This window comes from Sporobolomyces salmoneus (genome assembly GCF_050403485.1).
Source record: "Sporobolomyces salmoneus JCM6883 DNA, S_salmoneus_JCM6883_v1_ctg36, whole genome shotgun sequence".
In the NCBI taxonomy this organism is placed as follows: domain Eukaryota; kingdom Fungi; phylum Basidiomycota; class Microbotryomycetes; order Sporidiobolales; family Sporidiobolaceae; genus Sporobolomyces; species Sporobolomyces salmoneus.
Window position 1 is genome coordinate 45,883 of NW_027481127.1, and position 24,018 is coordinate 69,900.

General features: G+C 50.4%; 10 protein-coding genes across 10 annotated transcripts; 4 read left to right on the plus strand and 6 right to left on the minus strand.

Moving 5' to 3' along the window:
* Nucleotides 1-200: 200 nt before the first annotated feature.
* JCM6883_002576 (uncharacterized protein) lies at nt 201-1,615 on the minus strand (the record flags this gene model as incomplete). Its single annotated transcript, XM_076633269.1, has 3 exons — nt 201-932; nt 1,007-1,517; nt 1,599-1,615. 3 exons carry the CDS (start codon nt 1,613-1,615, stop codon nt 201-203), a joined length of 1,260 nt encoding a protein of 419 aa, XP_076486721.1.
* Nucleotides 1,616-1,732: 117 nt separating this feature from the next.
* SMD2 (mRNA splicing protein SMD2) lies at nt 1,733-2,540 on the plus strand (the record flags this gene model as incomplete). The annotated part of the gene is made up of 7 exons (XM_076633270.1): nt 1,733-1,737; nt 1,803-1,898; nt 2,002-2,116; nt 2,179-2,204; nt 2,283-2,347; nt 2,425-2,451; nt 2,524-2,540. The coding sequence occupies 7 exons, from the start codon at nt 1,733-1,735 to the stop codon at nt 2,538-2,540; spliced, it is 351 nt and encodes a 116-aa protein (XP_076486722.1).
* A 242-nt stretch (nt 2,541-2,782) lies between these two features.
* MAK21 (RNA-binding ribosome biosynthesis protein MAK21) lies at nt 2,783-6,990 on the minus strand (the record flags this gene model as incomplete). The annotated part of the gene is made up of 10 exons (XM_076633271.1): nt 2,783-3,487; nt 3,556-3,867; nt 3,938-4,153; nt 4,220-4,438; nt 4,510-4,615; nt 4,736-5,322; nt 5,398-5,517; nt 5,592-6,206; nt 6,269-6,622; nt 6,712-6,990. The coding sequence occupies 10 exons, from the start codon at nt 6,988-6,990 to the stop codon at nt 2,783-2,785; spliced, it is 3,513 nt and encodes a 1,170-aa protein (XP_076486723.1).
* A 256-nt stretch (nt 6,991-7,246) lies between these two features.
* On the plus strand, nt 7,247-10,685 carry JCM6883_002579 (uncharacterized protein; the record flags this gene model as incomplete). Its single annotated transcript, XM_076633272.1, has 7 exons — nt 7,247-7,437; nt 7,519-7,589; nt 7,670-7,767; nt 7,841-8,503; nt 8,575-8,675; nt 8,740-8,866; nt 8,937-10,685. 7 exons carry the CDS (start codon nt 7,247-7,249, stop codon nt 10,683-10,685), a joined length of 3,000 nt encoding a protein of 999 aa, XP_076486724.1.
* Nucleotides 10,686-10,856: 171 nt separating this feature from the next.
* JCM6883_002580 (uncharacterized protein) lies at nt 10,857-12,650 on the minus strand (the record flags this gene model as incomplete). The annotated part of the gene is made up of 1 exon (XM_076633273.1): nt 10,857-12,650. One exon carries the CDS (start codon nt 12,648-12,650, stop codon nt 10,857-10,859), a length of 1,794 nt encoding a protein of 597 aa, XP_076486725.1.
* A 494-nt stretch (nt 12,651-13,144) lies between these two features.
* JCM6883_002581 (dipeptidase) lies at nt 13,145-14,931 on the plus strand (the record flags this gene model as incomplete). The annotated part of the gene is made up of 7 exons (XM_076633274.1): nt 13,145-13,370; nt 13,432-13,561; nt 13,622-13,763; nt 13,822-13,904; nt 13,967-14,499; nt 14,561-14,737; nt 14,813-14,931. 7 exons carry the CDS (start codon nt 13,145-13,147, stop codon nt 14,929-14,931), a joined length of 1,410 nt encoding a protein of 469 aa, XP_076486726.1.
* A 63-nt stretch (nt 14,932-14,994) lies between these two features.
* Nucleotides 14,995-17,354, minus strand: JCM6883_002582 (uncharacterized protein; the record flags this gene model as incomplete). The annotated part of the gene is made up of 10 exons (XM_076633275.1): nt 14,995-15,032; nt 15,098-15,290; nt 15,355-15,451; nt 15,515-15,890; nt 15,957-16,086; nt 16,144-16,290; nt 16,356-16,456; nt 16,527-16,556; nt 16,637-17,049; nt 17,116-17,354. 10 exons carry the CDS (start codon nt 17,352-17,354, stop codon nt 14,995-14,997), a joined length of 1,764 nt encoding a protein of 587 aa, XP_076486727.1.
* A 505-nt stretch (nt 17,355-17,859) lies between these two features.
* On the minus strand, nt 17,860-19,579 carry JCM6883_002583 (GDP-mannose transporter; the record flags this gene model as incomplete). The annotated part of the gene is made up of 10 exons (XM_076633276.1): nt 17,860-18,015; nt 18,080-18,168; nt 18,230-18,300; nt 18,357-18,529; nt 18,593-18,700; nt 18,767-18,892; nt 18,959-19,057; nt 19,118-19,218; nt 19,277-19,286; nt 19,355-19,579. 10 exons carry the CDS (start codon nt 19,577-19,579, stop codon nt 17,860-17,862), a joined length of 1,158 nt encoding a protein of 385 aa, XP_076486728.1.
* Nucleotides 19,580-19,837: 258 nt separating this feature from the next.
* RKM3 (protein-lysine N-methyltransferase) lies at nt 19,838-21,512 on the plus strand (the record flags this gene model as incomplete). The annotated part of the gene is made up of 4 exons (XM_076633277.1): nt 19,838-19,958; nt 20,012-20,304; nt 20,369-21,313; nt 21,381-21,512. The coding sequence occupies 4 exons, from the start codon at nt 19,838-19,840 to the stop codon at nt 21,510-21,512; spliced, it is 1,491 nt and encodes a 496-aa protein (XP_076486729.1).
* A 97-nt stretch (nt 21,513-21,609) lies between these two features.
* On the minus strand, nt 21,610-23,950 carry JCM6883_002585 (FHA domain-containing serine/threonine-protein kinase; the record flags this gene model as incomplete). Its single annotated transcript, XM_076633278.1, has 13 exons — nt 21,610-21,758; nt 21,836-22,061; nt 22,124-22,212; nt 22,281-22,383; nt 22,477-22,556; nt 22,630-22,691; nt 22,750-22,767; nt 22,837-22,883; nt 22,958-23,062; nt 23,125-23,323; nt 23,390-23,511; nt 23,586-23,692; nt 23,758-23,950. 13 exons carry the CDS (start codon nt 23,948-23,950, stop codon nt 21,610-21,612), a joined length of 1,500 nt encoding a protein of 499 aa, XP_076486730.1.
* Nucleotides 23,951-24,018: the final 68 nt, after the last annotated feature.

Below are 24,018 nucleotides of genomic sequence, written 5' to 3' on the forward strand. Positions count from 1 at the left end.
TCGTTCGTCTTCGGGTAAAAACGCGTTTCAGTTCTCTCTCCGGTCATAATGACTCTCGCTTGTACTGGAGCGTACTGAGTCAAATGCGACTGTATTTAGAACAAGAACTTCCAGTTTCAAACTAAACAACGAGAAGTATTTCTTGAGCCGCGGCAGCTCGAGACAACATTTTTCTTCAAACAAGGACGACGCATCGGAGCTCAGTACTCGAGATCTTCTTCTCCAGCGACATCCATCTTCTCGTCCACTTTTCCAGCTTCATCGTCCTGCACAGGTTGCTCTTGCTCTTTTGGTTCTGTCGATTCCTCGTTCGCTCCGTTTTCTTTCTCTTCCATCGTCATAGTCGCTTCTTGTTCTTCTGTTGCTGCTACCGGGGGTTCACTCGTACCGTTCTCAAGTTGATCTTCTTTCGTTGTGATCGTGGTCGTGGGCGTCGTCTCAGCTTCATCCATTTTCGTATCCTCCTTTTCTCGTTCTTCCGTTGCTCCGGTGCTAGTTTTCCTCCGTTTATCTCTGTCCCTCCTATCCGTTTCCTCTCTCTCCTCCTTCTCCCTCCTCTTCCTCTGTCTCTCCTCCCTCTCCAATCGACTCAACCCCTCCAATTTATCCTCCAATTCCCCTCTCAACTTCCTCAATTCTTTCACTTTCCCTTCTTTAACATCTCTCCATTCGTCTCGATCTCGTAGAGTTGCCTTCTTCACGTGAGCGATTTGATCTTCGATTCGATCTTCCTGGGAGGGTAAGAGTCGATAAGGGAGGTAATAGATCGGTCGAGAAGAGGAAGGATCTTTCGAAGTGAGATGCATAGAGTGAGGGAGTCGAGGAGTGAAGGGTACCGAGATGGAATCGGTTGTAGAGGCGGGTGTAGGGAGCGGGAAAGAGGTACAGAGGTAACCGGCGAGATTGTATTTCGCATCATGTCGAACTCGATACTATTCATCAACCCACTCACAAACTCGTCAGTCCACTTGTCGGTGGTAAGTAGAGTGAGTTTCTTGAGACGTACGATCGCATCAGTCGAACTAATCTCCTCCTCCAACCTCTGAACCCCAGCTTTCAAATCCCTCAATTCCCTTTCCCTCTCCGTCCTCTCTTCCAACTTCTTCTTCTCCTCGTTCAATTTCCCCTGTAATTTCCTCTCCAATTCCAATCGTTTCTTCATCCCATCCGTTTCGGAAACGTTCTCGACTTGTTGTTTAGCTCGTTTGAGCGTGCCCAACATCATTCCAAACATCCTGTTACCACGTTTACGAGATTCTTGTTTCAACGCATCTCGTTTACGTTGTACTTCGGCAGGGTCCTCTTGGGGTTCTTCGATGGCGATAGGAGCGGGAGAGGGAGCGGGAGAAGGACGACGAGGTGGAGTGAGAGTAGGTTCAGTCGATTCGACGGGTTTCTCTTCTTCGACAGCGATCGGGACGGTTGATGAGTCGTCGTTCATGGCTGCGACTACTTCGGAATCGGTCTTGTCTAGTGGAGGGGGAGTGCCTCGTGGTGGTGGTGTGAGAGACACAGACCTAACATCGAAAGAGAGAAAGAAGCGTGGGAGACTGCGTGAGTTTCTGCGATCAGCGGTAGAGTGTGGGGGTAGTACTCACTGTTCAACTTCTGCCATCGTGATCTATCGGGAAGCGAGAGAAAGTGAGAGAGATGAAAGGTACCGACTCGGAGACGACTTTCCTCATCTCTTCCCTCTCTCCCTCACTCCACTCGATTTCCCTCGCCAGTAATCATGTCGTGAGTACACTCGAATGATCAGCCCGCCGCGCGCGTAGTTGCTGACTGCCGAGTGATGTTCGCAGTGCCTCGAAACTCAAAGATGTCGATATGAACCTCGCCCCTTCCGAGATGGATGAAGCCCAACTGCGTGCGATTTCAGAACACCAAATTTCTCAAGGGTACGTCTTCTACCTGTTCCCTCCTCCCTCTTCTCCCCCTCCCTTCTCTCTCTCCTCGAGCGAGTTGAGTATGAACTGATCGAGGTGAGAGTGTTGCATGTAGACCTTTGAGTGTGTTACAAACGGCAGTGAGGAGTAATACTCAAATCTTGATCGCGTTGAGGAATAACAGGAAATTGTTGGGTAAAGTCAAGGCGTTCGATCGACATGCGAATATGGTTAGCACAATCCCTCTTCACTCTCCCTTCCTTGCTTTCTACTGACGCTTTTGTTGTTACAGGTTCTCGAGAACGTCAAAGAGATGTGGTACGTGCAAGAATTCGTCAAGTTTCCTCCTCACAGGAGATTTCTGAAGCTGAAACTCGACGATTTGATCTTGTACAGGACTGAAGCACCGAAAGGAAAAGGAAGGAAACCTGTCAACAAGGATCGATTCGTCAGTAAAATGTGTAAGGAAACCGAACTCTACTCTCGCTCTCAACTATCTGAGAAATTGACTAACGTAAGGGATTGGTTTTCGTTACAGTTTTGAGAGGAGATTCAGTAGTTCTCGGTAAGTTTCCCTCGTTATCTACTTCTCAACCGAGATATGGTAGACTGACTTGTGTACACCCGAGGAAAACAGTCCTCAGGAACACCTAAAAGGAAGAATCGCAGGTTATTCGGGTTCGAAAAAACTATTCCCACGCTTTCTCTCTCTCTCTCTCTCTGTACTTTTGTAATTTCGCAAGTGTTCTTTAGTCACAAAGGTCTCCCTTTGGGCTCGTCGAGAGCTCTCTCTCGTCTCTGCTGCGGTTTGCCGATTTAAGCTCGTAAACGAAGTGGTCGAAATGCGAGATAAAGAGATTGCAAAAGAGAGAACAAACACAGAATGCGAATGGAAACTAGATATCCTCGTCGTCCGATCCACCAAGTAGTTTCGCATAATCGTCGGCCGTCGCGAACAAGGGCAAATGCTTGAGTTTTCTCTTCTTGTTCTTGTTTCCTCCTTTTCCCTTTCCTTTCCCCTCCTCCTCTCCTTCTCCCGAGTCGTCGTCGTCTGAATCGCCATAGAGAGGGATGTCTTGATCCGATCCAAGGAGATCATCATCCTCTTCAAGGAATCCAGCATCATCTCCTTCTTCTTCCATCGCTTCATCCGCAAATGGACTCTTGTACGGTACCTCCTCTTCGTCTCCGTCCTCTGCGTCGGATTCCGAGTAGTCGTACGCAGCGAGATCTTCATCATCGTCATCATCTCCATCCATGGCTGCCTCGGGGTCCTCTTCCTCGTCGAGATCCAGGGGATCTCCTTTCTCCTTCGGCATACTCTTCTTCATAGCTTTCCAAATCTCCTCCTCCATCTCCTCATCATCACTATCAACCTCCTCAGGCTCATCGATTTCCTGCTCCATTGCCGCGGCGAGCGCATCTTCATCGAAATCTTGTCCAGTTTCGGCAATTCCAGCATCGACGATACTTTCCGCCTCCGAGTCTGAGGATCCTCCTTCACCATCTTCTCCTCGACGCTTGGATTTGCGACGAGTGGTCGCTTTCGATTTCGAATCTTCGAGAGTTGAACGCGATGTGAAGTATTTATGGAAGAAAACCTAAAACTCAAACTCTCATCAGCTTCCCAACTCGCTCAAACAGAGGAAAGGGAGAGAGAGGCACTGACTTGATCAGCCGGTACATCATAAACATTTTTCCTCCTAAATCCTTCTCCATTAATCCTCTCCTCTCCCTTCTTCGCACCACTTCCTTTAATCCTCACTACCCTTCCACTCCTATCCTGTCCCGTCAAACCACTTTGCATCATCGATGAACCCTTGGAGGAGACGGATTTCTTAGGTTCACGATAGATGAATCGATCGAGGAAAGTGTTGAGAGAATGTTGTTCGAGATCGTTTGAGATCGGTAAAGGAGTGAACGTGAGGAGTGAAGTCGCGTAGAGAGTGACGGTGGGGTGCCAGTGAGTCAACAGAGGAATCTGAGGATCGAAAAACGAGAGTGAGTATGCGCGAGGAGACAGGGGGAGAGAGAGAGGGGGAGAGACTGACGAGTTCCCAAAGACAAGAGTTTTGTGCGTTTGCGAATTCAGGTTCCCGTTTTTTACCGTCGTAGGTTGTGGGCCAGTCTTTCTTCTTCTCTTCGACTTCGTCTGTCTTGGGTTGTTTCTTCGACTTCGAGTCTTCGATAGCAGTGACGGCGGATTTAAGCTTCTCCGATTCAGGTTCAGCGATCATTTCCCTCAATCCCGGAACCGTTCCCATCAACTGTCAAAGATCCCAATCCTATCAACATGATTCAACCCATAGAAAAGAAGGGAGAGCGAAACTGACCTCCGAGACGACGTAAAGCGCTCCGAGCGTAAACGTGACATCCATAGTCGACAAAACCTGTAACAACCTCTTGACGACGGCCATGACTCGATTCCGATCCGGATCGTTCTTAGTCGCTTTGAAGACGAGGTTCAAGTAGAGGGCTTGTTTCGAGGATGAAACGAGGCGGGGATCGAACAGGGAGGCGTAGAGCGCTCGGTAGAAACGATCCGAAATACTCTGAACACGAGAGAGGGAGAGAGTCAGTGAAGGGAGAAGGGAGGGAGGAGACAGGGAAGAGGAGAACGGACTCGTTTAGCGGCGGAAACATGGTAGATTAGAAGTAAGGCTTGAATCGAAACGTTGAATGTTGAGGTATGAGTGATCTTGAACAGTGTGTCGAGTCGTGCTTTGAACCTACATCACGCTCAAATTCGAATCGTCAGTCTTCGTAGAGAGAACACGAGGCAGGGAGAGAGAGAGAGAGAGAGAGAGAGGGAGAGAGAGAGAGAGAGAGAGAGAGAGAAGAAGACTTACGCATCATCATCGATCGTAGCGAATGGGAACGCTCGATTAATTCCCGTCAAAACCGCCGCAACGAGTTTACTATCCATTTCGCCAACCTCCTGTTGCTGTTCCTTCTGCCCCTTCTTCTTCTCCGTTCCTTTCTCTCCTCTCTTCCTCTTCTGTCCCTTCTCCTTCTTCTCTTTCTCCTCAGCATCACTTCCTCCCTCCTCCTCTCCCTCATCTTTCTTGTCCGGAAGACGACCAAGAACATCCCCAAACACTTCGAAATAAACATCAATCATTTTCCCCGCGACAGTTCCCTGATCTTTCTGCAACATGACTTGATTCAACGTGATGATCCCATAATACCTCGCGTTATCCCTTCCTTGATCTACGATTTTCTCTTTTTCTCCTTTTTGCTTCTTCTCGTCCCCTCCGCCGAATCGAACGTGACTCCCACTCGAGGCAGCGGTACCACTGGAGGAGGAGGTGGAACGAGGTCGAAGGACGAGTGAAGCAACTTCACGAACTAGGATGGGAGTCATTCCAGGGTGGGTTTGGAGGATTTGGAGCAGGTGGTGAGATGTTTTAGAGGCGATTCCTCGTTGTGTGTCTCCCTGAAACGTCATCAAGCACGCGAGTCAGTTTTAGACAGAGAAAGAGGGAGAAGGGAGAGAGAAGGGAGAACGTACGAGTTTGTTCACGAGCAAACGTAAGATGTTTGATTCTTGTTCGGGTTTGTCTCGGAGTAGGTTCGAGAGATGAAGGACGGCGAGAGTTCGAGGATGAGCGAGGGGGTCGACCGACATTTGCTGTTTGAGTTTTCGCAACGAGTACATCAGTTCATTGTCCTCGTCACGGAGAGAAGGGAGAGTTGCGGGCGTACCTCTAAAGCTTGTAGTACGGTAAAGAACCATTTCTTTAACCAATCCTCGAACGCGAAAACCACCAAACATCTCTCCATTTCCTCCCTCTTCAATTTCGTCTCTCCCTTCGCTTTCCCCTTCGTCTCAAACACCTCATAAGCAACCGCAACCGTCGGTAGAAGAGGTTGATCAGCGAATGCCCGAAGTTTCCTATTCGGACTCGCCCCATTTTCTCCTCTCCAAAAATCTACGAGCCCTCGAATCGCTCGTCCACTTTCATCTCGACTCTTCTTTTTCGCCAACCCAGCTAGTTGTTCGAGGTACGACATCGTGTGAAGCGGGGAGGAGGAGACGAGCAGGAGAAGGGCGGAAACTTTGTCGGAGGAAGTACCGGAAGTCAGGATTTGTTGAACGAAGACTTGATCCGCTTTCGAGAGACCCGTTTGGGGGACGGTGGAACCTTTTTGGGAAGAGGCTTTGGGGTCGAGGGAAGAGGTGTAGAGAGCGTTGTCACGCGAGAGGAGGGATTGTCCGTGAGAGAGAAGGGAGGAAATCGTCGAGGGAGAAGGTTTCGGGGCGGAAGGAGAAGCGACGGGAAGGGGGACTGAGTACCATTGGGGAGTCGGGTCGACGATCTGCAACACATACGGAATCAGTACAGTTCTGACTGGGGGAGAGTGAGCGAGTGAGAGCTCACCCAAGGAGAACTTCTCGTCGAAGTCGAAGGTCCAATTTTCATTTTCTCCTCTTCCTTCGTCGCTCTCTCTTCCATCTTCGCAGCTCGTTCTTTCTCCTTCTCTGCTTCACGTTCCAATTTCCTACGTTGTTCACGTTCTACTTTTGATTCCTTCTTCGGTTTTTCTTCCTTTTGAACTGGAACTGGTGAAGGAGCTTTCTGCACTTCTTCCTCCTCCTCAGACTCTTCAGCTTCGACTAATTCTTCTGCCTCCTCCTCCTCATCATCGTCTGATTCGATATCCGGTACGTTCGCCCCAACCGCTTTAAAATCCAATCCTTTAACGAATGACTTTAAATCCGTCAACAATCCCTTCTACAAACCGCACCGCACACGATTTCTCTCATTAGCTCTCCCAAATTCCTCTGTACAAGCTCTCAAGCGAAGAGTTCATGGAAACGTACAGAAGATTTCGATTCCTCTTCTCCATCGTTGTCTTCCAATTCCGATTCACTCTCAACCCCTTGTAACATCTTGTAATCCTCCTCATCCCCTCCCAACGCCAAGATCTCTTTCCTCAATCCTGACTCATCGGCTTTCTGAGACTGAGAGGGAGCAGAGGTTGAAGTGGAGTTTTTAGTTTTCTTCGATTTTGACTTTGGCGTTGCTTTCGAAGGAGTAGAACTGGCGGAGGCGGAGGTAGATCGTCCACCTAGTGCCTTGAGGTAAGGGTTGGGCGGCATCGCTGAGAGAGTGGAGAACGAGAAAGGGAGAGATTCGAAACTTTTTGATGAGAGAGTTTTCTCGCATTTACTCATTCAACCTCGACCTTGACTTCGTTCAGGACTACTCGGTCGTACAGCAGAAATACTCAGTCAGCTACGGCGCTACAACTCGTCGAAGAGTGATCCGATTCCCAGCTCTCTGTTCTCCTCCAACTTCACATTCTCCCCACTCCGCCGTCCACTGCCACCTTCCAGCCGAAGCTCAGCGTAGGCTATGGCTTCCTCTCGCCTGAAACGTAAACTCGAACTTACTGCCGCCGACCCCTCCTCCTCTTCGGAGTTCGGTAACCTCTCCGAATCATTCGTTACCCTCGGTACCGCTCTCCCCTCCTTAACGGATAACAAGAAGGATAAGAACGAATTCAAACCTGTTTGGGAACAAGAAGTTTACGACGATCAAGGGAGGTACGTTGCAATCTCTCATATCTCTCGCTTTTGAGATCTTTCGCTGACTTGAGGTGAGAGTTGCGCGACGACGTGACATAGGAGAAGGTTACATGGTGCGTTTACTGGGGGGTTCAGTGCGGGTTACTACAACACTGTCGGTTCGAAGGAAGGTACGTTCCACACCTTTCTCGCTTTCATTCATTGCGAAAGAAGGGAATGAAAATGCTGAAGCTCAAAACTCGTCGAATAGGATGGACTCCCTCTACGTTCAAATCCTCTAGAAGTAATCGAGCAAGTAATAAACAGAGAGACGTAACGGAAGCAGCTAGGGAATATATGGATGAAGAGGTAAACTACTCCCTCTCCTTCACCTCCTTCTTTGTTCCGCTCACTGATGGTCGATTGGGGAATGGTTCTATAGGATTTAGCTGAACTAGCGGCTTCAAGAACGATCGAAACGAATCAAGCCTACTCCACCAGCTCCTCCTCGAAACCTCATGCTCCAGCATACGATCCCTTACTCGGTCAATTCGGTACCCTCTCCTCCACCTCCCAAGCCCCTGCTCCTCCTTCCTCTTCCTCAACATTCGACGACGCCCTCACTTCCCTCATCCAACCTTCGACGAACCGAGTCGGTTTAAAACTGATGCAAAAAATGGGATGGCGTCCCTCTCAAGGGATCGGTCCCCGAATCACCTATTCCCAACGGCAGCGTCAGGCTCGTGAACTCGGAATCACGCTACCAGTAGAGGAGGAAGAGGGAGAAGGGGATGAGGAAGCGAAGAAACATTTGTATGCTCCTTTGGATCGACCATTAGTTAGCCTGAAAGAAGGGAAGATGCTGAGTGAGAAAGGATGGGGCTTGGGGTATAAGCCGGGAGATACACTGGGAAAGAAATTGGGGAGGGAGGGAATTGGGGGAACGGGACAGAGAGGGAGAGAAGAGTTGGAGGATCCGTATGCGGATCATGTCGAGATGGGATCTAAGAAAGCGTTCAGAGTGATGGAGGATCTCGAGGAGGACGAGGATGAGGGGTATAGAATTGCGGGGAGCTCGAAAGGGCGACAGCAGGCCAAGAAAAAGGTGAGCATTCTCTTCTTGAGCTCTCTGCGGAAAGCCTGAATAAGAACTGAGTCGTTCCTCGCTCGTTGCAGCCACCTCCGAGGACTACCTCAGAGAAAGGCATGTTTCACGATGGAACACCGGTGTTACCTGGATTCTCGCTACATACTGAAGCGAACAATTTTGCTTCGACGTAAGTTTTCAGTTCAATCGTTCTCATCAGGAACAGAGTGCTGACTTTCTCGACCGCTTGCTAGCTCTCAACTTCCACCAGCTCCACCTCCAGGTTGGAAACCCGATCCAACTCGACTCTGGAACCGACCTCAAGAAACCAGTACAAACGGGAAAGGGAAAGGGAAAGGGAAACAACTCGATGCCAACGAAGTACGTCTCTAGATTCTCCTCTGCTCACTCACGGCATTCGAAAACTGACTCGAGAATCGTGAGAGTGTAGAGAGGTACTCTCCTCGGCGAAGAACCGCCTAAACCCGTCCCGAAATCCGTCTTCGATTACTTGTCCTCGAAATCTCGAGCTCGTCTCTCATCGCTCACCAACACCTCCTCCACCACCTCCACTTCCACTTTCTCACCTTCCACTTCATCCAACAGTGTACCCGTCGCTCCTGGCAAGTTCAACTCGAAAGAAAAGGAAAAGGAGAAGGAAGCGGAAGTCTCACTCTACGTTCCACCTCTCGATCGACCTACCGCCTTATCCGCCCTAAAAGGCTTCCAACCTTATTCCTCTGCGTCTACTTCTCCCGATCCGATCAAACAAGCTCGTTATACCCTCTACCTCCAACATCAATCCTCCTCCTCTGGACCTCCATCGACGACCTCTTCTCCGTTCGGACCGAGGAAACTCCCGAATGGGAAACTACAAACGGTGGAGGAATTGAATCGAGAATTACAGGAATACGCTTCGAGCGCGAAGGTGTTCAAACCCGTTAGTGGGATGCTCGGGAATCGATTCGAAAGTTCGAAATTGGGAGCTCTCGATGCGCCGAAAATCGAGCCGGGTCTGTATCAACCTACTCCAAAGACTTCTACAACCTCGACGGATTACTTGACTTCAACGTATGGAGATGCTACGGGATTGAAAGGACCGGAGAAGGAGGTACCGAAATTAACGATGGCTCAACAGGCGGCAAGGGAAGGGAATTTCGGATCTCTCACACGAACGACTGTCCCTTTCCGACCGGCCAAGTTACTGTGTAAACGATTCGGCGTCAAGGATCCTTACGAAGAAGCAGGAGGAGGAGGACCGGAGGATTTAGGTGGAGTAGGGGGAGTTTTCGGAGAAGCTACGGCAACTGGATGGTCTACTGGTGATTCTTCTAGAGCTGGGATGACGAGTCAACCGGTTGGAGATTCAATGATGGAACAGATGAGGGAGAGTCAAGGGTTCAAACAGTTCGAGGCGGCGGCGAGGGTGGTCGATGAGAATGAACCGGAGGTTGCGAAAGGAACTTTCGAGACTCGAGGAAGTCGAGGAGACGGGAACGGAGATGGGAAGAAGATGACGATAGAGACGGTTGGATTGGGGGACGATGAGGAACAGGGGAAGGAGATTTTGGAGGAGGAGAAAGCTCCGATGGATTTGTTCGATCTCATTTTCGGGGACAGTGACGATGAAGACGAGGACGAGGATGACGGAAAGGAGAAGGAACCGGAGGCCGTAATCGAAAAGAAGGAGGAGGAGGTCAAACCCGAATCAGAATCGAATCCTCCGCCAGCACCGAAACCCTCAGTTCCCCTCGACGAGCCGACGACTTTGACTGAACCCGTCACTCTCGATACTGTCAGTTCTTACAAACCTAACTTCACCTCTCGCTCTACTGCCGAACCCTCTACCGCCTCTTCGTCAACGAAACCTCCGAAAAAGAAGAAATCGAAACGAAAAGTCGCCTTATCTTTCGATCTCGACGGCGAAGAAGAGGAGGACGTCGGGTCAATCAGCTCAGAGCGCTCGAAGAAACGATTGAAAAAGGAGGAACGTCCGTCAAAGTCGAAACCGTCTCGAGAGAAACCGAAACCGATCGAGGAGGTTGAGGAAGAATGGGAAGAAGCGACCGAAGCCGTTCATCCTTCGATCCTAGCTGCTCTCGATCAGAAGACTACTACGAGTACGAACACGACGGCTCCAGTAACGGCGGCGGAGAGTAAGGTGAAGCAACCGAGGATGACAGCGAAGGATCTGTATTGAAGGAGGAGATTATTCTTTTTCGATATCGAGAACCAAAATACAAATTATGAGATAACAACTTGACTGAGAGAGATGACCACGATGGGAGAGCTACACGAGAGAGAGACATGCAAAGCAATGGGTAAGTGACTCAAGCTAAGCTAAGCTGACAAACAATGAGGTGGATGATTTTTATGCCCAACGACTTTTTCCGCCTCCTCCTCCTCCACTACCTCCGACCTTAGTCCATCCTCCTCCCGCATCGTTGGACGCCAACTCCGCCGCTGCAGGAGTAACTTTCTTCTCATTCCCACCAGGAGCGACAAGTCCATTCGCGCTACTCGTTCTCGATCTCCCTCTTCTCGATCTCCTTCCGCCTCCCCCTGCTGCTCCTTCCCCACCTCCAGCGCCTTTCGCCGAGTTCGGACTCGACATCCCACTCAATTTCGAGAACAACGCCGGACTAGGTCCCGGTCCCTTCGCTCTCCAATTCGATTCGAGTGCGTCCGAAGCGTGTTTCGTGTCAGTTGGTCGGTTCTTCGAGAACGGAGGTTGTTGTTGATGCTGTTGTTGTTGTTGTTGTTGATGAGGTGGGAGTTGTTTAGTCGGTTGAGAAGCGGGGGTAAGAGGAGGAGGTAGAGCGGCAGCTCGAGCGGAATTGAATAATCGATTATTTTGAACCGGTTTCGGGGGAGCACGATTCTGTTGTTGCTGAGATCGATTGGGAGGTGGGTGATTTCGATTGTTATTGTTGAAGTGAGGGGGATCATTGATTAGAGGTAAAGTCGAAGCTGAGGAAGAAACGGAATTTTGTCGGGTTCGATGTTTGTTCCGTTTTGAGCGATTCGTCGAGGTGGAAACGATTGATGAGGTAGTAGAGAGCGTCGGCGAAAGGGGTACTTCGTTAGGGTATTCTTGAGACGGTGATTGAGTTACGGAGATCGAAAGAGAAGGAGTTGTTGAAGTTGTGACTCCCCAATCGTCGAGATCTGGGAGAGCGTCGTCATCATCATCATCGGCCCAGTCGATATGGAAGGGAGCGGGTTCGTGAGAGGACTCGAAGGGCTGAGAGGGAGACTCCGGGGGAGGATCTTCTGGTTTCTGATCTTCCTCCTTGACTGCTGCTGTCTCGACACCGTTACGTTGAGACTCCGGCTCCTTCTTTTCTACTGCTTTCTCCTTGCCTGACGAGTTGAACTCGACAGGTTCCGGTTCCTCGTCACTATCTCTCGCCCACCTAGATTTTCCTCCAAGTGCAGGTCGTTTCGGTTCCTTGAACGAAGAGCTCGTCGGAGTCAGCTGTCGACTCGAGGGAGATCTCGACATGAACGAATCTGGTCTAGCCGGTGATCGAGAAGACGAGAGAATCGTTCGATTTGGAGAAGACGAGAATTTCGAGGGAGAGGAAGAAGCGATCGGGGTGCGATTCGAGGGAGATGAAGAGAATGTCGGTCTTGAGGGAGATCCGGGAGTCGTTCGGAGTTGAGATAGCATGACTTCGATTTGTTGCAGTGCTGGAGAAGTTGAAGGGGAAGCTCGAGCGGGAGAGGAAGAGGAGTGGATCGGAGGTGGACTTGAACCAGTCGGAGTTGTCGGTGAGAGTAGAGGAGAGAATCCTTTCTTGATTGTGTGACTTCGACTCGCTGAAGTCGAAATCTGGGAAGGAGGGGAAGAAGCCCATCGAGAGCTATTCGTGCTTCGACTTTGAGGAATCGGGAGTGCTCTGTCGAGGACCTCGTCGGGTAGGGAGGAGAGGTGTGATCCGGGTCCTACATATTTGGGTTTCTTCGGTGAGGTAAAGCTTCGGGACTGAGATTTCGAGAGGGAGTGAGAGACAGAGGAAGAGGCAGAAGTCGAGAGAGAAGCTTCGGATGATTGTTGATGAGGGGATGCGTTTGAGGGGGTATGGTCTGCTGTATGAGAGGGATGCGAGTCGATGGGAAGGGGAGATAACCGGGAGAGCAAGGATGGGGCTGTCGAGGGCATGATGCGGGAGAGGAAATCTGAATCTGCGGCTAAAAGGTCAGCGTCCGCGCTCCAAGGCCCTTGATCTCGGTACGTACAAGTTAAGTAAATCTATGCACCCTGTCCAGCCTCACTACCACAGTTTCCTTCGGATGCCGATTAAGGTTCGAGGGAGCTCACTGGAGAGAAGCCGACGGAATCAGCCTCATATTGTTTCTGATTGTATAGACAGGTAGAGAAACAGTCGCTGAGCTTACATAGGAGTGTTCCGGCGCGAACAGAGTGTCAGAAGAGTCGGAGAAGAGAGGTCAAAATATCGGAATAGATGAGGTTGAATCACAGAGGCTGGAGGACGGTTCGAAGTCGGATAGTCGGCTCAATAGGGTAGTATTAGGTAAATCTCGGTACTGATAGGAAGAGTAAATCGGAAAGAGGTATTGGTGACGGAGAGAGGAGAGTTCGGAGATCTTGTGGGAGGTCTCTCTTTCCCTTCTCCACTCACTTGCTCAACGAGCATGAAGGACTCACAAGCTCCGATAGGCTCAAGCTATCGACCGCAGTCGACGATCTCTCGAACCCGATACTTTCTCGCTCTCATCCTCCTCGGCTTCCTCCTCTGCTCTACTTTCTTCGAACTCTCGCCTAAACACCTCGTTACCGATCTCCTAGACTCACTCAAGCCCCTGTCGAAGGATCCCGACCAGCGGGCGCTTCAATTACTGCAGAAACAGCCGATTATCGGTCAGTCTCCCTTCCTTCTCGCTGACCAACTCCCCTCTTTGCTCACCTCTCCTCGGGATAGATGGTCACATCGACTTGCCGATCCTCGCGAGATATGTCTATGCGAATCAGATTGACGACTTCGACTTGAATCAACGTATCAAGGGTCACGTCGACATTCCGAGATTGCGAAAAGGTCATGTTGGAGGATTGTGCGTCTGACTCCTATCCTCTCGGGCGATCTGAGCTGACCTTTAGAGTGACGGTGACAGCTTCTGGAGTGTCTTTGTTCCGTGCCCAGAGGACGAAGGCTACGGAAAAGATGATCGAAACTTTACGACTCCGTCTCATCGAGTCCGGGACACGCTCGAACAGATCGATGTAGCGAGACTACTCATTGATCGATACTCTGATGTGAGTCACCTGTCGAGCCTGTCCTTACGTTTCCCCTGACTTGTGCATGTGGAGATAGACTTTCGAGCTCGTTTCGAGTGCGAAAGAATGGCGCAGCGCGATCAAACGAGGTAAGATCGGAGGGATGCTCGGTGTCGAAGGGTGAGTCTCCAGCAATCCACACGCAACGATCAAAAGCTGACAACCCTTGAAACGCATCGCAGAGGACATCAACTCGGTTCCTCGCTCTCGACTCTCCGTACCTATCACGCTCTCGGGGTGCGCTACCTAACCCTCACACACACCTGTGACAACGCTCTCGGGGATACCTGTACTCCCTCCGTCGCGTCCCGTTGGAACGGGCTCTCCCCGTTCGGTCGTACCGCCGTTCGAGAACTCAACAGACTCGGAATGATGGTCGATATCTCTCACGTTTCCCCTCAAACCGCATCCGACGCTCTATCGGAATCGAAAGCCCCTGTGATCTTCAGTCATTCGAATGCGAGAGGGGTTCATTCGGTACCGAGGAATATCCCCGATTCGATTCTGAGACGTATCGGGAAGATCAACCACGCGAAACGGGAGGTGAATTCGACGAAGGATGGAGAAGGGGGTAAAGGATGGGGTGCAGATAACGGGGAAGTCGAGAAGGGGGTACCAGGAGGTGATGCGTTGATCTGCTTGAATTTCGCACCGGAATTCATATCGGAATTCCCAGAAGGAAAAGGGGTCATAGCGAATCTTACGCTATTAGCTGGTGAGTCCCCGTCTTTCTGCACTCTTCTGCGATGAACTTAGTCTCGTGTCTTCTTGAATAGATCACGCTGATTACATCGGAAGACTCGCGGGAAGAGAACATGTTGGAATCGGTTCCGACTTTGATGGGATCCTGAGCGTCCCCGAGGGACTCGAGGATGTTTCAAAGTACCCCTCTTTGATCTCGGAGCTCATCAAACGAGGTTGGAACGACAAAGAAATCGTTGGTCTTGCTGGAGGTGAGTTGCTCTCCTTTTCTCTGGGTGTCTCTGGGTGTCTCGAGATGTGTAGCTAACCCGTGTCTCGTGAGTCAGGTAACATGCTTCGAATCCTCAGCAAGGTAGAAGCGACAGCACATCGACTGCATTATCTGAAACCTTCGACGGAAATTTTCGAGGGCAGAACAGATCTCAAGAAGCACGACGGGTTCTGAGCAAGGTGAGGCTCGATGGTACTGCTTTGCGTATTGATACAGACGTCGATAATGTTACTGAATTCATTTGTTGGCAAGTTCTCGTAATTCTTTCTTTTGCACTGTGAGCAGGACAAGACCTGATGGGTCAGCGACTCTTTATATTCATGACTTGTCAGAGACTCACCCTTTCCAGTCGCCGTCTTTGTCTTCTCGAACGCCGCTTGGGTCATATGAGTTAACGAATCGGGAATCGCGAACGGAGGAATCTTCCCTCGAAGGAACGTTTTCAGTTCTTGCTCGAGGTGGTGCAGTTTGTCTTGCCATTGTTGCGCAAGTGCAGGTTTGAGCACAATGAATGCGTGAGGTCGTTCTCCCCACTGCAGAACGGACAATCGATTCATCAGCACGAGGGAGAAAGAGAGGCGGGATCAAGTCACTGACCTTTTCGTGCTTCTTCGCGACGACTGCGACTTCGTGTACCGCTTCGTGTGATGACAAAGCGTTCTCTACACTGAGACTCGAGATATTTTCTCCGCCTCTGCTCAAGTCTGCAAGTCAGTGCTCAAATCCGCCAAGTCTCAGACGAAAGATCGCGACTTACGAGATGATCATATCCTTCGACCTGTCGGTGATAGCGAACGTTCCATTGGGAAACCTGACCGCCAAATCGCCCGTATGCAACCAACCACCCGCGAACGCTTTCCTCGTCGCCTCAGGTTTATTCCAGTACCCTTTCATCGTGATGTTTCCCCTCGTGACTATTTCACCTACTTCCATACCATTCGGCTCGACTTCGACGAGGGGAGCATCGAGATCTTCTTCACTGCCGTCGGGAGGAAGTTTGACGATTCGAATATCGTCCGAAGTGAGGAATGCGAAACCTTGTCGAGCCATGTTTCGGTAGTAGTCCGGAGAATCGCGGGAACCGACATAGTAGGTACGAGTGAGTGGTCCGAGAGTTTCAGTCATTCCCCAAACTAATCGAGGAAGAGCTTTGATCAGTCGACGGCACATTTCTGCAACGCCACGCAAATTGAGCTTACCGTGAACGACCGAAATTCCAATCTTCTCGAGACTTGCGATCAAGGTAGCAGTGGGAGCAGCTCCGGCAATAACAGTTCGAACTGGATGGTCGACGGGACGTGCGAGAGGATGATTGACGATTGAGATTTGCTGCAATTCGAGGCTTGTCAGTACCAGAAACGAAAGGAGACGAGGAGAGATACTGACGACAGTCGGAGCTGCACAATAATGCGTCACTCCTCGTTCGAGCAATCCCTTCCACACCTCGGAATAATCTCCTACTCCCCTCAAGCACACCGAGGTACACATTGCTAAAGTCGTAGCGTAAGGGTAGCACCAACCACAGCAGTGGAACTGATCGCGATGCGGTGAAAGGTTCAGTGAGAAGCAGGAGGAATTGCAAGGAGAAAAGACCTCACCATGGGCAGAGTCCAGAGGAAAACGCTCTCGTCGTCGAGTCGAGCTTCGTGAGCGTTGGCTACAGCTGCGAGATACGTCGACCTATAGGTAGTCTCGACTCCTGAGGACGAAAGAGTTTGGCGGAGTCAGCCAGCGAAAGAAGCGAAAAACGAGTCAGTGCTCGAGCTCACCTTTCGGTCGTGATGTCGTACCGCTCGTGTCTACTCGTCCGGGATGGTAAGACGGTGACACGTAATCAGTGAGTAGCGCCTCAAGTCCAGGACAAAGGGTGAGAACTGACACGAAATCGCAAAAGTAGCATTTTCATCTTCGATGAATTCGAGTCCACTCCATTCCTTGCCTCCATTCCTTCGATCGTACTCCCTCCCCTCCTCCAAGAACTTCTCATACTCGTCATGGTCCCTGTCCGCGCACACCACAACTTGAACTCCTCGTCCTTTCAAGTCTTTCGGTAAAAGGTGAACGAGCTCTGAATCGACGAGTAAGAGCTTCGACCCTGAATCTTGGATGATATAGTCGACGTCTGTAGCGGATAACCTCGTATTGATCGGGACGATGACCATTTGAGCAGCTGGTATCGCTTGTAGTGCATCAGAGTGAGCTGGAAGATTCGGTAAAAGGGTGAGGACCCTATCTCCTCGTTGCAGACCGCGGGATTTGAGAGCGTAGGCGAGGTCCTTCACTCGAAGTGCCCTGTCCTCGTCGTCACGCTGTCAGCTCAAGGTCAAGCATGGTGAAGAAGCGAGAGGGAGAGCTAACCATTCTCGATAAGTGTAAGTGAGATTTCGAGCGGGATGGGAAATCGCTACATGGTCAGGACGGATCTGAGCCGCTTTCAGGAGGAACGAGATGGGGTTCAGAGGAGTGAAATTGATTGGGAGGTTGGGAGGAAGAGATGGACGGAATCGAGCCGAGTGTGGGGGAGCTGGAGGAGCTTGTTGGAGAGGTTGGAGGTGAGAGACTACTTGATCGAGTCTTTGTACTGGTTTCGAGGTCATGGTGAATGAGTTGGAGAAGGGAGAGCGAGAGAGAGTCGGAAGAATCAAGACTTCACTAACCGGAAAAGTTTTGAGCGTTTGCCGGTCAGTTTCGTACTTTACTCCTCGAGCTTGACGTTGCACAGCCGACGAGGATTCCACGATTCCGACTTGCTCGCACGGAAAGTAGCCGGAGACAGAACCCCATTGAGCTGTTTTTCTTTCTCTCTTTCGCAATGACGCTGCGAAGTCAATGAGATCCAGATGATACAGATTACAGTACACGAATAGCTAGCGAGGAAGACGAAAGACCTCCCAAAAGACAAAAGGAAGAACTTCGAATGAACGAAAGAACCGGAAAATTGGAGAGTGAGTGCGAAAAAGAAAAACAGGGGAAATGAAAATCTAGGTATCGAGAGAGAGGAGGGAGAGAGAATGCAGGTGATAGGAGTGATCCCGTTGTATCGGGAGGGAGAGCATCTTGCAAGTGATTGAGAATGAAAGAGAACTCGTCGAATCATCGGAGTTATCTCGGTTTGCCTAATTCTAGCCCGTTTGTTGCCGCCAATTTCGCTTGTGCCGATTGAGCCGACTTGGCAGCAGAGTAAACCAATCCGGCGACGAATCCGACAAAGATTGAGGAAACGTTGGCGAAAGTTGCTGGGTCTCCGAAAAAGATCAACTGGAACGAGCACGACGCATCAGTGAGGATTTTGCGTTTTCGGGAGGAATATAGGTAGACTTACGCCAGAAGCAGCGACGGGAAGCTTGTTAAGGGCTCCGACCATGGAGAAAGTTGTTGAACTGTTTGTTCGGATACACCATGCGGTCGTGTCTACCGATCAGGCGGAAGCGAATCAGTTTCAGCTCTGACAGATGAGGGAGGGTAGACTCACAGGAGATGAATACAGCTGCTGCGCCCGAGAACGCCATCAAGAATAGGAGAGAAGTTCTCGTTTCCTCAGGGCTAATAAACTCGAATTGTCAGACTCAGGGGCTCGACTATCAGAAGAGAGCACTCACAAGTTCAGTCTGAGGGATTCATAACTCCAATCTTCGACAAGGATCGAGAAAGTAACGAGTACCGGGATCGAGAGTAGATTGTTATAAAACATTGAATCCCAGTCTTTAAAGTTTGTTACTTTGATACGTTTGCGCATAGCGAGGACGTATCCTGCCGAGACCAAGCAGTTGACCTGCGAATCAGGGTAAGTTAGTAACTAAGCTGAGGGAATCGAGCGAAGACAATGGGAACTGACCATCATCCAAGCGTATCCGACGTTTGATTGTCCAGCAACTTTCTCAGTCTCTACGCCGTTGAGGAAATTGATGATATCTGGACTAGCTGCCATTAGACTCGAAACAACCTGAGGAGGCGAACCATCTATTACATCAGACTTTATCATCCATTGAAGAAGAGGATCACGACTCACCATCAATCCGAATGAGACAAGAGTTAAAGGCGTAACGATCCCACCGAACCAAAGTACTTCTCCATAAGCGATCAAGATAATCGTCAAGTTTTTGAAAATTGTGTAAACCGGTACCGAAAGATATTGCTACGAATCGAATCTCGTGTAAGCCTCTCAATCAAGCTAGGGAACTTGTATGATAGAGAAACTTACGAGAGATTTCGAACCCGTGTAAATGACTGAAACCAACATGAAGGAAATTGGGAACCATTTTCTCGCGTCGTCTTTATCCCAATCTCGGAACGTAATCACCTGTTACTCGTCAACACGCTGTCAGTTCGGGAATGTAACGGGAGGATAGATGGAACATACGCCTAGCCGTTTTGCGGTGATGACACAGGAAACGCAAACGACGGATTGAATCGTTAAGAGGAGGAAATTCATGTTGAAATGGGATCCCGACACGACGAATTCTGCAATTGGGCGCGGGTCAGCTTCTCGTCAGGTTCTGAGCGTCGAGGTGCTACTCACTGTTGACGACCTGAGAGATGGAAAAGTGTCATTAGCTTAACTTGCGAACGCGAACAAATGGAGACAATCCCAACTCACGGTCATCAGAATCGACGAAGCGCAGTAGCACATGATCGGTAGCGCCGGGTGATTCATCAACTGATCCATTCCCGAAGGTTGAGCTCTCAATCCACCACCCGAATTCGAACTGAACGAAGCCCTCATCGGATTTGGTGAATTCGACCGTGATCCTCCCGCTCCTAACCCTGATTCAGGATCTTGATCTACCACGACTTTGTAATCCCCTTTGCTGTCACTTGCCATCCTTTCGTTCTGCTTGCTATTGCTAGTGATCGACTAGGTTCGAAAGACGTGTTTCCACGGAGATCCCTCGATTGTAGAGGGCGGATCCTGCGAAGGGAGGAGGGTGTTGATATGCGTAGATGACACGCTATAAGCTGTCGAGGAGATCAAAGGCGATGGGTAGTGAAGAAGAAGAAGAGATCGGAGCCAACTTGGAAATAAACTTTCGAAAAAGTTCTGGACTCTCCTCACTTCACACGCTCGCATCGACTACTGTACATGCTCTCGCTGAGAGAATGGCTACTACAGAACGAGGTCTACCTTGATCCCCGACTAGAAATCGAACAAGCTCCCACCCTTCGCGTGATCGCCCTCGATTCGATTCCTCCTGATCACACTGGTGCGTCGCTCTCCTCTTGCTGCCTCGTTCTGGAGACTCATCGCTGGGTGCAGTTGCTAGAATTCCCAAGACCCTGATCTTGTCACGTCGCAATTCCTCCCTTTCCTCGCGATTTTCACTCGTCGCTCAACATCAACTTGATTCGCTCTCTCCACCACTCCAGCTCTCCGTGCACGTCTTTTACGAGCTATCGCTAGGGGCAGCATCGAAATGGGCGGGATATTTCGAACATTGTCCGAGAGACATCATCGACATTGGACTGTTGTGGGAGAAAGAAGGGGAAGCGAGTCGCTGGATAGTAGGGACTGAACTCGAACGAGAACTGGAGCGGATCAATGTTGATAGGGTGAGCACTACTACGGATTATCAGCGGACCGAGGAAAGCTGATATGTAGGTCGGAGGTTTGCAGACAATTCTATCGAACCTCTGTACTTCCCTCGTCCTCCCACTCTTCTCCTCCCTGTTCCCCCCGCCCCACTTCGATTACTCCCACCCTCTCAAGGACCTCGAACTTTTCTGCTACGCCTACTCACTCGTCTCCTCCCGTTCATTCCAGATCGATCCAAATTTCCATCTCCTAGCTCTCGTCCCCTTCGCCGATGCCTTCAACCATCTCAACCCAGAAGAAAATCACGTCGAATTGGTGAGCGGGATAGAAGGGGAAGGGTGGGTTTGTGGAGTTTGTGGGAGAGTCGAAGAATGCTTACACGACCGAGAAGAAACGGAATCATTGCCGACGAGAGACGTCCCGGCGAAGCGAGAGGGAGAGGACGACGATACGGTCGAGATGGTGACGACCTATGCGCCGGTTCAACAAGGGGAAGAGATGTTCAATTCGTATGGAGCTTTGTCGAATGCGAGATTGATCGCGGAATATGGCTTCAGATTGGAGGCGAACGAACACGATAAGGTTACTTTCACAAGGGACGAGATCGGCGAGATCATGTTGGAGATAGGTATGGACGTCAGAGCGGAGGAAAGGAAAATCGAAGTCGAAGAGGAGTCAGAGGAGGAGGAACATCCTTTAATCGCCTATCGCAACCACTCGGGAACGTTGAGTAGAGGTTACTACTTCGATGCGGATGCCAAGATCTCCCACGATCTTTGGGACCTACTCGTCGATTCCGTCTCTGCAACTCATGATTCTCGCGATCGTCGGAACGAGCTCAGGGACAGTTTGGCTCGGCTCGTCACACAAGAGGAGGAGGACGAGGAGGAAGTCATAACGCTTCTACCAGAGGTACGAGCGGCGCTGAGTATGATAGCACAAGTCGTTCAATCGATGTGTCGTCGACGGCTTCAAGCTCAATTTCAGTCCTCCTTGACTGGGTCTGAAGTCTTGGATCAGGCAGAGGTACGCACCACTACTTTCTTCCGCTCCTCGACGTAAACACTGACATGTGCCTCATCCGGATGAGCAGAATATGAAAGATGGACGGCTCAAGCTCGCGATGGAGTTTGTAGCAGAGGAGCGCTTACTCTTGGAAAGGGTCATCGAGAACTGGCAGGCGGCTCTTCCGATAGCCATTCCTCGCAATGAAGATCAGATCTGAACCTCGACTGGGATACGAAGAGACGGCATCGAGAATTTCTGTGACGAGCGACGAACTATTCTGTTCTCCTCCCTACCTGTACCATCGTGCACCCTCATTATGCTACTGGCACAGCTCCAACAAGCTTCTTGTACAGTTCCTTCAACTCGGTCTCGCTAACTCTGAACCATTTCGATCGGAGAGCTTGTTTCGCCGAGATTCGGTTCGTCGCATCGGGGTTCATCAGACTGCTCAACAAGTTTCTCGCTACAAGTCACCGCTCCTGTCAGCTCGAAGCTCACTGTAGAACATCGGGAGCGCAGCAGGGGAGGAGTGCCGCTGACCATCTTGATCATGACTTCCGAATTTGATTCGCGGTAATCCAACTTTTCCATTCACGACGTTGATGCACAATCGCTGCTCGACTGAGTTTTGCTGGAATTCCCCTGAAGCCGTTGGTCCGAAAATCGTATTTCCGATGAAGGGGTAGGAGGAGGACGCTTGGGAATCAGATTCTGGGATGGGCTCGAATGGATGACCTCCGATCAAAAGGAACGAGAGCAGAACTCCCTGGATCTCATCAGAGATGTCAGCCTGGCTGATTTAGCAAAGAGGAGTATGCAGAAGCTGACAGTCGACCAGATGTCGGAAACTTTTCCGGAGTAACCTTCACGACGACTCCAGCCCTTCAAGATCTCGGGTGCCATGTAGCTCAAAGTGCCTGAAGTGACCCAGATCCGTGATCAGCCACTGTGTTGTCCCGTAATACTTCGGGAGATCGTGACACACCTTTCAACGATTGAAAATCACGGTTCGCAATCGAAGCCTGTCCAAAATCTGCCAATTGTACTTTCGGGAACGGGCCGGAGTTGCAAAGAATCACGTTCTCGAGCTATCCGAGCATCGGTGGAGGAGAGAGGTAGGTCGAGCAGGCAGATCAGCTCAAGGGAAATCCAAGCTGGGCATCGAATCACAATTTGCGCACCTTGATATCTCGATGAGCGACGTTGAGATCTTCATGCAAGTAGACGAGAGATTGGAAGACTTGATACATGATCCATTTCGCTGTACGAGCTCGAAAACGTTCACAACGCTGAATCCTTTTCGAGACAGAAGTTCGAAGTAGCGGAAGACTCACCTTCGGGCGCATCCAATCGACCTTTCTTGACGAGGTACGAGAAGAGATCTCCTCCGGAAACGCTAGATCGATAACTGAGCTGTGAGCTATTACAGGACGAGTAGATTGCGGAACGCGTACAGCTCGAGGAAGATGTGCCTGGAAGAGATTTGAAGTCTGTCAGTGAAGGTAGAATGACAGGAATGGCGTGGAGGAAGACGAGCTCACACAATGCCATCGGAAATTTCCACGTCGACAATCTTGTTGATGTTTGGCTGTGAACTCGACACTCCCGTCGGTGTCAGCGCGCGTAGAGAGTGAGAAGAGTGCGTGAGCCCTCGAGACGGACATGATGAGCTTTCTTGAGCATCTCGACTTCTCTTCGAACCGAACCGAGGTTTTTCTCTCCGACCACCTTTTTCGTCATCTTCTTGCAGGCGACTTGTTTCAGGGTCTTCAAGGACACGGCATATCAGCTCAGTCGCCGATGACACGACATAAAGTTGAAAAGCTCACCTTGAGGTTGAAAGCTAGAACGACGGTCGCAAAAGCTCCAGAGCCGAGAGTACAGGGTAGAACCGTATAATCTCCTACGCGTTGGAAGATAGATAGACTATGATAGAGTTCAAGAGCAGCAGTCGAAGCCGAGCGAGAAGAGGTAAATCCAGAGGAGTCTATGATCGTTTGAAAGAAGCGGAAGACTTGCGATCCGATCCTAAGCCCGAACGGGAGTCAGATGAGCAGCTCTAGCAAGACGGATCAGAGCGAGGTAATTGGTCACTCGATACGATCACCCTCGCAGAGCACGACGGTCGATTTCGAAAGTTTGCGATCGTTGTGGAGAGTACCGTTGAGCGAGATGTCCTCAAGACAGATCAATACTTCACCCGTGTCAGATACGAGCTAGAGTCAGTTTGATCGTGTCAGTGTTGCTTCCCGAAGCAGCTTGAGATTCGAGCGAGAGAGACAAGCGCAACAGAGTAGAGTCGACAATGGAAGTTCGAAACAGAGCGATGGAGAACTTGATAATCGTTCGCGACAGAGCGCCCGATTCGAAATTCTTGATCGAGTTGTATGATCAGAGCTGTCCATCGAGCTCGTCTGAGCACGGCGGACAGAGCACAAGAAAGAAAAGTGAGATTCGCCCACCTCGTTTCCCGTGTGACGGATCATTCGTGATGAGTCTAGCACATTCACCGTCAACAGCTCGAGGTAGTTCAGGTCCGTTGTAGGCAGATTTGTGTCGTTTGATCGGAGAGGGAGGAAACGAAGGTTCAATCGTCGCGACAGTCGAAGGGTCTTGATCGAGGACGCGTTTACGAGGGTTCAGGGGTAAGAGCATTACTATCTGTAGCGTAAGCGCGGCTATCTGTGAGAGTGAGTGAGGTGTAAGAGGGGAAGAGGTTTCTC